This window comes from Capsicum annuum, chromosome 2 (genome assembly GCF_002878395.1).
Source record: "Capsicum annuum cultivar UCD-10X-F1 chromosome 2, UCD10Xv1.1, whole genome shotgun sequence".
Lineage (NCBI taxonomy): Eukaryota > Viridiplantae > Streptophyta > Magnoliopsida > Solanales > Solanaceae > Capsicum > Capsicum annuum.
Genome location: NC_061112.1, coordinates 131,451,935 through 131,468,555, shown reverse-complemented (window position 1 = coordinate 131,468,555; position 16,621 = coordinate 131,451,935). Strand labels below are relative to the sequence as shown.

At 33.8% G+C, this 16,621-nt stretch overlaps 2 protein-coding genes across 7 annotated transcripts; both read right to left on the bottom strand.

The window, feature by feature from the left end:
- Positions 1-1,956: 1,956 nt before the first annotated feature.
- Positions 1,957-7,497, bottom strand: LOC107859473 (heterogeneous nuclear ribonucleoprotein U-like protein 1). Its single transcript, XM_016704500.2, has 8 exons — positions 7,200-7,497; positions 4,205-4,968; positions 3,887-4,075; positions 3,657-3,765; positions 3,495-3,553; positions 3,201-3,405; positions 2,781-3,113; positions 1,957-2,268 (listed from the first exon to the last, which is right to left on the bottom strand). Exons 1-8 carry the CDS (start codon positions 7,348-7,350, stop codon positions 2,165-2,167), a joined length of 1,914 nt encoding a protein of 637 aa, XP_016559986.1. The 5' UTR covers positions 7,351-7,497; the 3' UTR covers positions 1,957-2,164.
- Positions 7,498-11,953: 4,456 nt separating this feature from the next.
- On the bottom strand, positions 11,954-13,499 carry LOC107859471 (F-box protein At1g61340). Of its 6 annotated transcripts, none has more exons than XM_016704497.2 (4): positions 13,283-13,499; positions 12,859-13,099; positions 12,660-12,734; positions 11,954-12,562 (listed from the first exon to the last, which is right to left on the bottom strand). In XM_016704497.2, the coding sequence occupies exons 2-4, from the start codon at positions 13,042-13,044 to the stop codon at positions 12,320-12,322; spliced, it is 504 nt and encodes a 167-aa protein (XP_016559983.2). In that variant the 5' UTR covers positions 13,045-13,099; positions 13,283-13,499; the 3' UTR covers positions 11,954-12,319. The 6 variants fall into 6 exon arrangements, with proteins under 6 accessions (XP_016559983.2, XP_016559984.2, XP_047262951.1 ...); XM_016704498.2 differs by having other exon boundaries at positions 12,859-13,093; XM_047406995.1 differs by having other exon boundaries at positions 12,660-12,728; positions 13,283-13,484.
- Between the last annotated feature and the right edge of the window lie 3,122 nt (positions 13,500-16,621).

Sequence of the window (16,621 nt, the reverse complement as noted above, 5' to 3'; positions counted from 1 at the left end):
GGTTAGTTATCAAGTTAAGCAATGTAACTGTTGATCATACAGTGATTTAACAACTCGTTAGTTTTGTACCATATTGTTGTTTTTCTCTAAGGAACATTGGAATTGGAATGCAATCATCATCCTATAAATGTTAGCTAATCAAGCCCAAAGTTAGTGAATAAATACTTTCTTCTATCCAAAATAAGTGATTTTCTAGACTCTCTCTTATGTCCAAAGTAAATGACTCAAAAAGTGTTACTTCATCCATTTTAAACCTTTCTGTTATAAAAAGAATATTTCTATTCTTCTCAAGCAACTTCTTAATTTCAACTTTTCACGTACATATTATATTTAAGATCACGAGATTACATGATATGTTGGTACATTCTCACATATTTTTAGTTAAAAACCACAAGATTCAAAAGTTTTTTATTTTTCTTAAACTCCATATTAAATCAAAATCAGACAACAAATTAAGATAGAGAAATGCTAATAAATTTTTTTTCAAAAGTTTACCTTTATCGCTAATGGATATATATTTTAAATCCCAGATGCTGACTATTTCTACTTTAAAAAAATGTTACGGGGAAAACAAAAGGGTAGTATAGTCACACGACTCTTTGATTAGTGTAATTAATTAAATTTCTTGAGAAGTATCTCAAACTCCAAAAATCCACTTATTTTGAATGAGGAGGAGTATTTTATACAAGTTTATTAATGTGAAAATTGTACCAATATGGAAACGACAGATTTGGAATATAATTGTTGGTGCATGCATGTGGTTTGCTTTACCATAATAGGTAAAGTGTTCGAAAGCCAATTACTACTTCTCACTATTGATAATCCATTAATTCTAATTTTGGGGTCTACCATTGTTTGCAATATTGCTTCACTTCCACGAAAATAATGAACATCTCCAGTTTGCAAGATACAGTGAATTTCAAGCTTTTTCAGTTATTATTGTCGACTTCTATGCAATTTTAATGATAATTAAGAGTGACTCACAATAATCAACTTGCTCTGTCATATTCTCCTCGTCCAATATTAGTTACAAACTGAATTTTCTTTAAAATGTTTGATATCTTATACTAACAATTAAAAAAAAGGGGACTTGATTAACGTGTTCTTAAGAGGTGAGGTCAACACTCAACCGGAGCAGATGAGATTTTAGAATTTTTAGAACATAGATTTAAAAAAAAAAAAAAAAAAGAACGAAAAATGTACGTGGTGAGTATTGATCCCAATCCTCAAGGTAAATAACTCAACTTTTAATCGAGTGCACCATTTTGTGTTCTTGTAGCATTGATTCCAACATATAATGTTATACTTACTATTTTTAAAAAATAAAATATCTATTTTACAAAGAACCACGAGTTTACATATCCCGTTTTTTAAAGCTAAATAGTAAATTTGCCCCTTAGGGGAACAGGTAACATGAAATGGGGGGAGTATTATATGTGTATAGCCTGTTGCTTTTAATTATGGTCTACCAGTAATGCACGACATTTTATATACTATTGCCTGATTGACTTGCACGATATTAAATATTAATAGTGAAGGGACTGGAAACGCATCGATACAGTTAATTTCTAGCTGTTTACAGTTATTATTCATCTCTATTATTAACTCTCAACTCCTACCTATATATGTCTCATGACAATATATTCACAATAATATCTTCAATTAATGTTGATGGTTGATACTTATACGCCTTTAATCTTTAGTGTATGTATCCTTTTCCTTCCATGTTTCCATTTTTAATTTATTTTTTTTCTAACTTTACAGACATGCAAACAAAGTACGATTATCTACACGATCCAACAAGAAGACAGGGTAAGAGCACATTAACTTGTGACAATTTCAAAGTCCACAAAGCACCACATATTAGCAGGGTTCGGGGAAGGGACGCATCTCAAGGGGTGTGATGTAGCTACATTATCACAAAAAAAGAATAAAAGAAAAAAACAGGAGAGCCAGTAACAGAATTTGAGATGATAATTCTCTACGGTTTCTCGATAGAACCCCAAAAATCCCATAGTTAGCCACCGTATACACAAGAATATACACGAACTATATAATCAAGTATTCACCAAAATCCTAACCAACCTCTCACCAATTGATTCTACAGAAAAACAAAAGCAGCAGTATGATCGAACTGTTTTTGAAGTACATGTAGTTTCCACAATCAGTAGTATCTGGGACGAGGTGGAGCGTATACCCCAGGATGCTGTGCTCCGGAAGGAAAATTTCCATGTGGTGGCCTCGGAGCTGGATCCCCTCGAGGAAAGCCTATCAGAGACACAACACGTAAAATAAGATTCTCTTTAACAAAAAGGATTATGCCAGAAACAAATGGTGAGCCTATGCTATACATGAATCTCAGTCCAATAAGCTAAATAACAGTTTGAAGAGTTTTCTCAAATAAAGTTGCTGCTACAGCTTTTTGACTCTTTTTTTTCCAATTAACATCATTTTCTACAATCAACCGGGCACTAGTAATTAGAGCATAAAGTCTTGTAACAGCAGAAAATTTGCAAACCAAGTCACAGTTCGGATACTCTCTAATTCCTAGTTAAGGCAAATAGTCAATACACAACGTTTTGTCACTCCCCTCTTAAAATTGTGTGAAGGACGATGTCACCAAAAGTTATGCAAAGCTTAAAAGGCGTGTTACCAAAAGTATTCTACACATTTCCAATGGTTTTCTGATCCTAGTTTTTCTTTCTCATTTTTATCGGGAAAAGCTATAAAAATGGAAGTCACGTGAAAATGAATCCGGAAAAAGGAAATACATTAGTTACCATAGGTTGTAGCCATTCTCGATCCAAATGCAGGTTCACTTGAATCAGGTGGCAGATATCTTGGACCCCCAAACGTCCTCGGGTAGGGATCATTCATGTTGCTCCGGTGTAACTCAGCTGCATTCCAAGCTCCAGGACCCACATGAGGCTCATAGATCCCTTCATGGATAGCTGATCTAGCTTCCATGTCATATCCCCTAGAATTACCGTAGGCACTGTGACTTCCATGGTGACCAAAATCACCTATGGGGTTGTAACTGGAAGGGGTTGAATAGAAGGTTTCACGAGGTGCTTGAAGTGGAGGCAAAGCATACGAGTTATTTGGATGTCCACCTATCCAGGGTAAAATAGATGAGCATGGGTATTAAAAGAAATACAAGCAAAACAGCAATACAAGTGTAACAAAGAAGAAGCAAGAACCTGGTAAATTTCTGAGACTGTGTGATGAAGGACCACTGTACGACTGTCGGTATGCCTCAGAAGGGTACTGCGTTGATGGGCTATTATGTGACTGCACGGAACTTTCACGAGAATAAGGAGTAACATCCCTCTTTGAATCCAAATTTGCTTTCATCTCATCCAAGCATTTCTGAGCCTCCACTCTGCCAAGCTCTTCAAATCGTATCTATGACGAGCAAAAAAGAGGACAGCCTGAATGAGAAACATGAAGGCAAAAATTTACAGGACTGGTATTGCAATTCTGAAATCATTCACCTCATCAAAGTATTCATCTGCTCTAGGCATATCTTTGCTCATAGGTAAAACAAAATTCACTGCAGGGTAAAAGTTATACGTCATAACAGAAAAGGGGAAATAATATAAGCCAACAGATTAGAAAGCTACAAAGTGGGTGAAATAAACCAATCTCTGTGGTACCTAACATTTGATTTACTGCTTCTGCAGGAACTTCTTTCCCCATTTCTTTAAATCGCTTCTCACCACGGATCTTGAGCTCTTCAGGTGTTGGAACAATCACAACAGCAATCTGATTCAGAGGCAAAACAAACAAAGACATTAGGATGCTTCATTAAAGGATATCAGGAGAGTAGTCGGCACAGACTCTTGCCAACCTAAAAGTGCTCCCTTAGAGAGAACATCCTTTGTACCTTCTTATAGTTTGCAAAAGGTTTCAATTTGCGCTTCCGAGCATTTTTGTAGACATTTGTCTGATCAATTATGAAGTTACGAGGAATCTGGGAAGCCCTAGACAAAAGAGTGTTGAATATACCAGTAGCACGGTCCATTAAACGGTCAAATCTTTCACCATAGTTTTGTTTGCGCAGCAAACCAGGAACCTGTTAAGGAAATGAATTACTTATTATGGAATTAGCAACTGAAGCACGAGCTTCCCTGATTCTTATAAATGAGAAAACATCAGAATCTCTCTATTTTGGAAGAAAAAAAGCAGCAGTAAAATACGAAACCTTCATAAGATCCAGAGCTAAATTAGTTCCAAGCAAAACATATCGCTTTTCTGGATGTTCCTTCACCCATTTCTCAGCCCAGGTACTCTTACCGGCAGCAGGTAGTCCTACGAGCATCATAACTTCACAATCACACAGATTTGCGAAACTAGGGCCTGGAATGGCTTTCCCATCTTCCATGGCACAAGACCACGGTTTATATCCTTCTACAGGAGCTAGTCCGTCATCTACACTAAACTGCATATGCACAACTACGTTTTTAAGCAACACATGAGGGTAAAGAGCTGAATGCCATAGTAGATTTTTCATTCGACAATCCACCACTTCAAGAGCAGTTGGACCTGCATTAAATTGCTTTGCTATACCCAGCCACTTTCCATTTTTAGAGAAACTTATGGAAGCCAGAGGATTGCACTCAAGGTCCACACAACAAATTATCGTGTCACCAACCCCAAATCTTTCACCATATTCAGAAAACCTTCCTTGACTTGAAAATTTTCCAGTACCCCCAAACCCAAAACTGTGCAGGGTTTCCCCAAGATTTCCTACTGCATCATCCCCTCTTGATATGCCAACACGACAGACATGTTGCTGATCAAGTGGTGTGTCTTCCATGTCTACGGGCTGCTCTGAAACAATTTTGCAACCAAAGCAGTACTTTCCTCCAGTTATTCCCATATTGGCTCGAGCACCTGACCAACAATAAGCAAATCCTTGTTCATAAAGTGCTGAACCTTGTAGTCCATTTCCTTCAACATTGAAATCTGAAAGATAAGAATAATCACATCAGAATGCAATACGTTGATGAATAGACTGATAAATAACACCAACCAATAAGACGCAGAAAAGATCAAGCATATGTGCCACTGGATAATCCGCTCTCCATTATTTCTAGTTCTCCCAACTCCAAGTCCAATCTCAAATTTGAAAAAGTCAACTTAGGGGAAACCATCCAAGAAAATTAGGCACAGGCAACATATCCTAAACATTGGCAACTGGCAAAATCAGAGTTCTGTTCAGCAATACAAAGAACTAATCACAACAAAGGGCCATGAAGGTATGAAACAATACATATGCTATGATTCCAGGAACACTAAGTTTTTAAAAACTGACAAGACCCTTCAGCCAAGCCAGATATTCATGCAGAACATAGGCTACATGATTGCCAGAAAATATCCGGATTTAATAAAGTAACTTTCATGTCCTCAGCATTGGTATTGGAAACGTAAGCTGGGATAAAGCTGTCCATTTACCCTAACATTCCCCTTCGCCTCCCCCCAACCCCCTGGCGGCCTGGATTATGTGGACACTATATCCAATACTCGCAAATTTTTCTTTTCATATCTCCTGCTCCCACAAATTATTGCTCATAAAACTTATCCTGACTTGACCTTCCAGTTCCAGTACCCAATATAGCCATTTCTGTCAAGAACTAGTAGTGGGAATAAGAATGCTTAGTGGAAATAAGAATGTTTAATGGAAATAAGAATGCTCAGATGGATGTATTGGCACACTAGGAGAGATCTGACTATACAGGGCAAGGTGGGAGTGGCCTCAGTGGTGAGGATAAGATCCGGGAAGCGTAAAGTAACTTTCATGTCATCAGAATTGGCTTTGGAAGCGTAAGCTGCATAAGCTAGCATAGTCAATTTACCCAGACACACACCAGATAATTTGGGCACTACATCAAATAGTCGTAAAACTTTTCTTTTCAGCTCACCTGTTCTCAGCTCATAAAACTTATCCTGACCTTCCAGTTCCAGTACCCAATATAGTCACTTGTGTCAACAGCTACTAGTAGAATCTACCTAAGACAAAGCTGAGTTCCATAAACATAGATCTAGATGAACTAAAAGTTGTTGGAAGTGTTTCACAAACCTAATTCAAGATACGAACTTTTGTGAAAAACTTAAAATCCAAATAGGAACAATTTAATATTTTCTATTCAGCAATTATGCATCTTGCTAGCCAATATCCCCCTTCCATTGAGAAAGAGGAAATATTGACTATGCTTATGCACGCTCCAAAAGTAGACACCAAGATGTATCTTCTCCAAGCTTCAAGCACTAGCGTTGATCCACATAAAACCATCGTATTCATGCCTTTAAAGACAATTTGTCAAACCCCGGAAAAATTCCATCTTTCATCTTTGACATTCAGGATCTACATCAGAATATTGTCGTTTAGGTGAAGGGTGCGTTTTGTAAGACGAAATTAAAGTGTCATAGTAAGTTTTCGGTGATTAGTAGTATGAGATTATTGATAACATTTTCTTTCTTGAATATATACAATACTCCCTCTAATCTCTATCCCATTTTGTATGATGCTGTTTGAATGTCAGTTAAACTTGTGCAATTATATCAGTAATAGTCTAAATTGCGCGAACTCTTCACTTTTGATGCCGCACCCGTGTCGGATTCTCCAAAAATCATTGCTTTTGGAGAATCCAACACGCACCTATTGACATTTTCTAAGAGTCCGAGCAACATAGGTGGTAGTAGTAATTTAGAAGCCCAGTTTGAAAGGGAGCTCTTGGAGCAACCGGTAAAGTTGCTGCCATGTGAACAGTAGGTCACGGGTTCAAGCCGTGGAAAAAGTCTCCTACAGAAATGTAGGGGGTAAGGCCACATACAATAGACCATTGTAGTCCGGCCCTTTCCCGAACCCGCTACCCCATTTTGATATAACCAAAACCCAACCCCATCCCCATCTTCCACTTCTAGAAGCATGCATCCTTTTGTCCAACGGAAAAAATTTCAAGAAACAGCTTTTCACAGTAAAATTACCATCCATTTGAAAGGAAAAATTTAGTCATAACAAACACACCATACCAAACCCTAGACCAAAGAATGAGTGTACTGCCACAACAAATACAAACAAGACAGACAAAAAATACATAAAGGGTTCTAAAATTTGCCATAGGAAAAGGGTACCCACAGTAAAATAGAGATGATTCCAAAAAAAAGGAAGAGAAATGGGAGGGTGGTGTTCTTGCCTAAGTCACAATCGGCGGGGTTAAGGAGCACCCTTGGTGGTGTAGATGATAGTAGAAGCTGTGATGAGCCTTGTTTGGATTGATCAAGCTTTGCTTTCTTCTTTGTATCAGGTTCATCGGCTATACAAGAATCACGCTTCTTTGGCGCCATTGATGAAGCCTTTTTGGGGTTTTTTTCTTACTTCTCGAGAGAGTATCAATGGAAAGAATTTTGAGAATAGATTTCTTTCTTTAGATGATAGAAAATCCAACAGACACGTGTGATGTGTATACAAACTAGTTGCCTAGCACGGCCCAATGTTTGTCCTTCAGAATTTGTATAAATAACATTTATACCAACCTAATTGCACGCTTTTCTACTTTTTAATTACTTTAATCACGCTCTTTCTATTAATATATATAATATAACCAACATATAAATAACATTCTGTATATATATTGAGATTTTTATAATATATTTAGAGAATTAAGATTTTTTGTAATATTAAAAATATAAATTGTGTATTTATGTAATTTTTAGTAAGAATTTTAGGTTACTTATAATTCTATTTTTAAGTTACATAAATATTATTATATTTAAATTAATGAAATTTATATAATAATATTTTAAGTTATTTAACTTTTTGTGTCATTGTAAGTCAATTATATTTTAAAAATAATTTAAATTTTTAATTATTATTGTTTATAATATTTTTCTTCTATTATACTAATTAGAAGTGATATAGTAAAATTATTATAAAAAATACTTGTAATTTTTTTTTAAAGTAATTCCATATAAGACGTCAAGTTAATTTAAAACACCAAAAAATAATTTATAATTTGTGTTTATATTACTTTTTCTATTAAATACTATTAATTTTTTAATACATAAGTGACTTATAATAATTAACTATGGGTGATATAGTAAAATAACAATTAAAATAGCTAAAGAACTCATGTCATAAATGTCTATTTTAGTTTTTTTATTAAATATTATTAATCTTTTAATATGTAAATTAAAAAAAAGGTAACTTGGTACACTAAAACTCTCGCTATGTGCAAAGTTCGGAGAAGGGTCCACAGTCTTATCTTGCATTTCTGCCAGAGACTGTTTAATACGTAAATGAATTATAATAATTAATTAAGGATAATATAGTAAAATCACGATTGAAGCAGCTGAAACAGGCATGTCGACCATGAGCAGCCTGCTTCAGCTACTTCATTCTCACTTATTATATAGGAGAATTAAAAAATAATTGGACATCTTTATTTAACTTTATCTTTAATAATTTAATAAAGAGTAATTACCTCCAATAGATAATGACAATATTTAGTATCAGTTTAATAAAGTCATATTAATCAATTTACATTCCTTTTTAGTTTAATTATGTAAAAAGACAAATGTATCAAGTAATATAAGACGAATGGAGTATATGCTTTTTTTGGAGTCCAGAGCGACGGAGGAAGTGTATGCTTTCTGTTGGAGTCCAGGGTTGAACGGGCTAATTTTTGGAGTAGAAATACTGAAAAAAAATAACTTATATTAGAATAAAATAGAACAAAATGTCCTTGGTCCAACAAATTAAAAATCATTGATGGATCAGTAACTTGTAAGTCGCTAATCCACAAGCGACTTCCTTTAATTTTTTATTTATTACATTCTTTCTCTATATAAGTTTCTTTTTTGCGTTTGAGTTAAGTTATTTATATAATTTGAGTTACAGTCAAATCCTTGTTGTTGGACTATACCCTTTGAAGAATCAATATTTAAATTCAGTAAACATGTAGTACCACGAAAATCAAACTCACTGTCAATGAGTTCTTGAACAATAGGGCAATATTCAGTTGACACATACACGTCAAGATTTATTAAGTTAGGGTGATTATCTGAAATTTTCACAATAAGGAGAAACAAAGGCAAAGAATCATCATTCTAAATACAAGTCTCACCTTATGTTGTAACTCCATTAGATGGAAAAAGATATTGAATATTGTGATAATCATCACATCTTTCGAATTACGTATACCCATTTTGTTTCTTAGTAGACGTAGCAATCACTCATATTTAAGAGATAATGGAGACACTTGCACAACTAGAAGCATTCAATTATATCTTATAGAACTGACTTCATATAAAACATAATCACCCTAACCTAAAACTTATTTTATTGAATCCTCATTTATCTTTTATACAACGAAAAGATAATTCTACAACTTATTCAATAAAACAAGGAACTGAAAGAGAAAGATTTAAATCGAACTAAAAATAGAGAAGAAACTTATAAGAGAAATGTTGAGAATAAATAAAAAATTAAAGAAAATCACTGGTGGGCTAGCAACTGACAAATCGATATGGGTTTAGCAACTTACGAGTCATTGGCCATCAAGAACTTCTAAATTGTTGGATCAAAAACGTTTTGTCCATTTAATTTTTTTCAATATTCATTGTCTTCTATATCATTTTTGCTCCAAAAGATAGCCCTTTCCACTCTGAATTCCTTTCTTTTTTGTCATCATAAGACCAAAGGGTGGTAATTCAAACAGTTCTGTAGTAATAAATGGTATTTAATATCTCTTCCAATTTTGAGTATATATAAGTAGATATTTAAGTTATTACATTTTTTCCTTCATTTTTATTTGTTCATTTTTTTAATTTTGAAATGTTCACTTGTCTCGTATATAAAATCAATGAATAATTTATGTAATTTTTTCATTTTACCCTTGATATTACATACAATACATCACTCATTACATTTTTCAAAGAAATTTATTGTATTCAAAACGTGATATAGTAAAATTACCCCTCTATAAAATTGAGCAAGTTAATACACATTTTCAACATGACAAATTCACATGATTTGACAAGTAGGATGCACGTATCACACGTGATTTGACAGGTAGGACACGTGTATCTCGCGTGATTTGTCACCGAGTACACATATATATGTTTGCTTAACTTATTTTTTAGATGTTTACTTGTGCACACTCAATTAGAAAGTATACATGTCCACGGAGAACAAATTAAAGACCATTTTTATGTTTACGTGTATAGCCAAAAACGTTTAAAACTATTTTAAGCAGAACTGTTTATGTGTGTAATCCTTTTCACTTTTTCCATTTCTTACTCGATATTTTGGAACCAATGAATCCGATGTAGTGTGAAAGTAAAGCCATTAAATGATAAATCACTTATTTAATTGCATAATGTATCCTTCAAATCAAATAACTTTTACAAGTACTATTTTATCATTCAAATAAGTAGGTCGAACTCCTGATTTGACAAATGATGTTATAAAAAATTCAGAACACAATAGGAACTTGAGCAATATCAATACTTAAAATCAGATGGAGTACAAGTAAGGGAAAAAAAAATTCTTTTTAATCTACATTAAAGTGGAGTAATATTTTTCCTCAGATGGAGTACATGTTATAGAATGATGATCATATGCATGTTTAGTACATATAATGCATATTGATTTGTCATCACCGGTAAATCCTAGATATCTCAGAGTCAATTATCCTTCATAGTTTATCTTTTCTGGTGAGCTTAATTAGTGACTGAATACTTGACGCACAAGGAATTTGGGGCGAGCTAGACATGGGCCTGGAGCAAGCTCCCCAAAGTGATATCTCAGTCATTGGTCCAAGTGATCTTTGTGAGGGACGGAGCTAGAATATGCTTACTAGTTTGAGCAAACACAATAACTTTGATATGTTTTGAGCTCATCTTAAGGGATTTATTGAATACGTACAATATTTATAATTTAGGATTGAGTAACTTAAAAAATTTAGAATACTGAATTAAAAAAACTTTAAATTATAGCTCGCCCTGATCCCTGTTGATTAGGACTTATATGACCACACGTCGCGCTCTGAGTTACCCATGTGTCTTGTCTATGTTTAACGAATACAAATCTAGTTTTCAGCTTATGTAATTCGAATATGTAAACAACAGGAGTCAAGTTGGCTATTTTCGAAATTTTAGACTCGTCCATATGTGTACCTCAGTCAGGTAGGGGGCCAGGAGCTAATAGCGGAATGGAACTGTCTTAACTGTGGAAGTGAATCTTGTTTCAAATCTGAAACTTCTAATAAAAAATGAAAAGGTTATCTTACAACCTGAAGTGGTAAAAGGAAAAAGATAAGTTTTTCATTTTACAAGCCAAAAAAGAAATATAGAATGTACGAAAATCTTATCCTATTAGAAAATTGAGAAACTGCTCCAATAGACCATCGGCTCACAAAAAGTTGCAATTTATGTTTTTTGAAAATCAAAGTGAAAACAACATAACCATGAATACATACTATAAAGTACAGGACTAGTGCATCTATGTCATCCACATTGGAGGAGTAACTGAGTGTCAGAGGAGCAAAGATTGATGCATTCTTAATTTAGAATAGAACTACAAAAGAAAAGATCCATTCTCCCTTTCACCTTCTAGGTTTCACCGAAAGGAAGATTGTGAAACTAGGAATAATTGTTATAGTGGACCACAGAACGAACAGAACTTTCATACTAGTAGCATATATACTTTAGAAAAATCTATTTTAGGTACATATTATAGTTAGTATTAAAAGAAAGTTCTTTTCTCAAACTTTTGCTTCTTGGATTTTCATTTGAAATTATTTATCCAGATAAAATACTTCAGAAACCAGCACTACACACATGATAAATTGAAACATTCTTCCTTAATTGTTTCACAAAACATAGGATCTCCAGAAAATATAATATAAATATAAGACGCAACCCAATGATTATAATAACACCACAAAAATAGAGAGCAATTTACTACTAGTCTTTAACTGAAGGCGGAAGACAATTATCATTTAACTAACTAAATGATATCACAACACTTGCTATGTACAACCTACATTCTTATGAAATCAGAAGTGCCACAAACAAAGCACTTCAAACAAAATCCCCCTAAATTAACTCTCCATCTCTTTACATGTATAAAACAAGCCCATTCATCTTCAATGAAGGTATTGAAGAACTCTCACTTGCAAAGATTTCTCACTAGAGACTAATTCGCCGATTAATATAATCGGATCCAAAACCAAAAGACCTATGACTTCTACAACTTCTACAACAACAGTAGCTACACAAAACTTCTATAACTTAGAATTGACAATATCATCATCTACATATATTGACTCTCCCTCTGCAGCCAATCATCATCGACATCTTCTTCTGATGCAAATAAGTTTACAGAAATGTCGGCTAATTTCTTTCTGCTTAACCTTAATTTTCTAGCTTTCATTTGCCTCGGAGCATTTGGCGCTTCAACATCATTGAATTCACCCAAATCCTCGATAGTATTCTTAAAACCAATTGTCTTCCTTGGTGTTGCATACTCAAAATGCCACCTTCTTGCAATCACAGTCTGTTCATGTAAAGCAAATGAACCATTAACAACTACGTAAACCCAATAATGATATCATAGACATCATATTCGACAGTTTCAAAAAACTTTAGCTTACCGCTTCTCTAATTGCCCTTGATACATGAAACAACCTCTTCAAATCATCATGATCAACTCCACACACTATCTGTATCTGCCAAGACGGGGAAAATCACATACTTCTCAGTGAACAGGGCAAAACGAAAATGCTGGCAGCAAATTGACATCGACTATACATACAATACACTCAACAACAGAGAATTGGGTTAATTACTCACCAAAATATCTTGTGGCAAGTCTTCAATTGGAGACTTTTCATAATTGAAAAACGAATTATGACTGCACACTTTCTTCATAGGTGTTGCGTGACTGAAATCAACATCCACTGTAATTCTTTTCCTCCCAAACGAAGTACTTCTCACTAGCCCTGACCCATAACTTCCACATTTTTTCCCCAATGCCATTTCCTTCCTCTTAATTTAATCCTTCTTACTGAATACCCAATTGCAAAACCTGTTTCTTTTTTTTTTTTTAACAACAAAACCAATCAGAATTACCCAAATCCAACAAAGCAGGGAGATAAAAGAAACCCAAATCCAATAAAACTCTTATAAACAATCTATCACTAGACTAACAAAATCAAAGATGATAATAAATCTACCAAAAGCAGAGAAGTGTACATATATATATATAGAAGTGTACCTTTGAAATGAACCCCTAATTTGCGCTGGAGCAGTAAATTCTAAGTGGAATAAACGTATGTTCTGAACAAGGAAACAAGTAAACCGCGTTTCTACTGTCTACAACGTGTACACCACTTTCATTTTGTACTAGGGTCAACTTCCTTATATATACATGTTCCTTTTTTACTGTTTCGAGATAATTGTAACTATTTAAATTTTGCTACTGGATAAACGTAATCTTGCCTAGAAGGCACTGGAATTATCCTATAAAAATATCTCTCTTGGGTCTTGTGCTTTGAATCTGGGAGAGACGGAAGAAAACTAGCCGTTTGAAATGGACACGTGGCGTCATGGGAGAGGATGAAGGAGATATAAAAGGATGTTTGGATGACGTGGTGGTGTTGGTCGGTTCCATGTCAGCAGGTCGGTAACTTATCTAACACGTTCGATGATCTTAGACGTCTTTACTGGATACTACTATAATCACCTGACACGTGTTTATGTTAAAAAGATTGAATAAGATGCTTACACGTCATTGAATGTGGAAAGCAACGGTGAGGATTTGTTGAATGAAGTACACAGGGGAATAATTGATAGTGAATGATCAATTAGATTTTTACTGAGAGAAGTAGTCTTCTAAGGCGGCTGTAGCTGTTTTTTACCACTACTGGGGGGGGCGTATTTGGGGGGGGGGGGGGGGGGGGGAGGGGGTCAATACTCCGTCAACGCGTACGCAAGTTGTAAAATTTTGTATAATTTGAGAACCCAAGGAGCCGTGTGAAATTCAAACACGGCAATGGAAATGTTCCTTTAAACAAAATTAGCAAAGGATAGTAAACATATTTAGTTAGTAAAAATTTATCTACACGAGGTTCACACCAATTCAATAAACAACAACAACAAAAAATTTAGTGTATTCCCATAAAGTGTAGTCCGGGGAGGGTAAGATGTACACAATCTATATCGCTACCTTCATACTCAAGATAAAAAATAATAAACAAGAAGATGGATGACATAACAGAAATAAGAATTCACACTAATTCAATAAAGGCATAATATAATTAGCATCTGATCACAATTAATTAATATATAATTACTTAGTCAATTGATGTGTTTGAATATACGTAATTATCACTTAGTTGTGATTGATTAACACATATAATTAATTATTAAATTATTTAATTATGTAAGTTATATTTATTTGGTGTAAACTATACGTTGATAATTTACTTAATTAGTTGAGTGGTATATATATCGTACAACTATGGTGTGCATCGGTCGGTTCGGTTCGATTTTATATGTTATTGATTTAGTTTATCGATTTTTGGTTTTTAAATATGTAAAACCAATAACCAACCAATATGATATTTTCTTATCAGTTTTTGGTTCTTAACGGTTCGATTTTCGGTTTAACCAATAAGAAAATACTTATAGAATAGAAATAGTAACAATTAACATAAAAAAACAAAATCTTAGTTACCGCCAAAATCCTACACAATGCATTTTAGTTTACAAAAATCTTCAAACTTGAACTGAATGTTAGTTCGGAAAAAAATTAAATCCTAATTGTTGGAAGCTATAAATGCTTCAAGCTTTTCAATATGATAATAGCTGAGTTTTATATTGTGTCTTTGTTGCCCTGGATAGGTTAATACTTTGTGATTCACTGAATTGTGAATAAGTAGAGCATAATATATATATATATATATATGCTTGTTACTCTAATTTTATCTTAACAATTTGATCTTAACACATAAATGGGTCTTTGTCAATTGGTCTTTATCAATTAAAAGGACCAAAGTCGATTAAATTTTTTTATCAAAGTCGGGAAATTTCTTCAATCTTTAAAAAGATGACTTTGTAAGTTTCAGTATTGAGTAATGATATTGGTAATCATTCAACTAGGAATTCCTTGCTCAAAGATGTTCAGTTCTATGTGTATAATATATATCACAAGGCTTAAGAGAAAGCCATTTATGCTAAAATCCATTTCTAAAAGAATAGAGTGAATGAGAAAGATAAGTAATTTGGAACCGCTAAGGAAATGGGGTCGGAGAAATAGTTGGGGGTTGAAATAGTCTTTTTGGGGATAGAGGGACTTGAACTCTCACGATTTTAAAAGTATATATATATATAGAGAGAGAGATTTATATATATAACATAAATAGGGATATAAAACAATAATTTAGTGTCTAAAATCGAAACCGAATCGTTTACCCAATAAATTTTTTTATAAAACCAATAAGAAATCATTAACCTAATAATCTAATAATATTTTTATCGGTTCAATTTATCGTTCGATTTAATTTTTGCACACCGCTACAGCTACATCAAGTTTGAATTAAATTTGTTAGAATTAGAATATGAAAGTTGTTGGTTAGTAAATGCAGATGGCCTAAATAAAATAATGTTCAAATGTGTATCATCACCTGGTGAATGAAAATTGTAATGATGTACGTTTGATCTGTGTGTTGTGGGGAGAGGGGAATGGGGTGGGGCGGACATTAGTCCTAGTCCTAGGACTAAGGGTGGATTTGATATGATGGTTTAAGAGGAAAATATTTTTCTATTTTCTTTTGTTTGGTTGTAAAAAAGTCCTTAGAAAATATTTTTCAAAGCCATTTATTTTGTTTATTTTGAGGGAAAATGACTTTTCTAATGATGTACACTTCTCTTCTTCACCTCCAACAAAATCGATAAGTACAAATCATCGTTGTCTCCAAATTTAGGGCTTTCTTCCCCCTCTCTCTCTTCTCCCCACTGGAAGAATTGCAAGAATTTAAAAGGTACCCTTGTCGTTTCTTACATAATTTTCCTATCATGTTGAATAAATTTTCTTATTTTTATTATTATTAACCCAAATAGTACTAGCAGAAAAAGCTGCATTACATAATTGTGGCATAGTGGAGTTGGTGGTATTTGGATTGGAGTTTAGTTAAAAAGTAGCAGAAAAATAGGAAAAAAGGAGACAACTCTTGACTTTTATGGAACTTTGAAGTAACTCTTAACTCTATCAGATCAGCAGTTGGTACTCAGTAGCTCTTTAATTGGAACAAGATAGTTACAACTCATAACAATATGATCTTCTTTCTGCAACTTGAAATTTTTTTGCTTGTTTGATGATCTAAGTGCTTAATTGGAGTTTTGATTTTGCTTATCTCCAGTTAAGTACTTTTTTGAATGTGTGTTAGATTCCTTGTGGTTCCTAATCTATGAATTTTGTTGATTTTTTGAGAGTTTAAACCAAGTGCTATGATTCAATTGTATGCTTTTTGAGAGAAGTATAATGCTTCCAAGTATCTGATCTCCAGTTTTCAGATAATACTATATTTTTCTCTTAAACCAACTGCTATGATTT

What these genes read in the sequence shown, in the direction of transcription:
- LOC107859473 (XM_016704500.2), bottom strand. Translation starts at nt 7,350, where the DNA reads ATGGCGCCAAAGAAGCGTGATTCTTGTATAGCCGATGAACCTGATACA. An exon ending in TAGCTCTGGATCTTATGAAG is followed by an intron (nt 4,076 to 4,204) that starts GTTTCGTATTTT and finishes TTTCCTTAACAG; the next exon opens with GTTCCTGGTTTGCTGCGCAA. An exon ending in CAGTCTCAGAAATTTACCAG is followed by an intron (nt 3,114 to 3,200) that starts GTTCTTGCTTCT and finishes TACCCTGGATAG; the next exon opens with GTGGACATCCAAATAACTCG.
- LOC107859471 (XM_016704497.2), bottom strand. Translation starts at nt 13,044, where the DNA reads ATGGCATTGGGGAAAAAATGTGGAAGTTATGGGTCAGGGCTAGTGAGA. An exon ending in ACTTGCCACAAGATATTTTG is followed by an intron (nt 12,735 to 12,858) that starts GTGAGTAATTAA and finishes CCGTCTTGGCAG; the next exon opens with ATACAGATAGTGTGTGGAGT. An exon ending in CAAGGGCAATTAGAGAAGCG is followed by an intron (nt 12,563 to 12,659) that starts GTAAGCTAAAGT and finishes TTACATGAACAG; the next exon opens with ACTGTGATTGCAAGAAGGTG.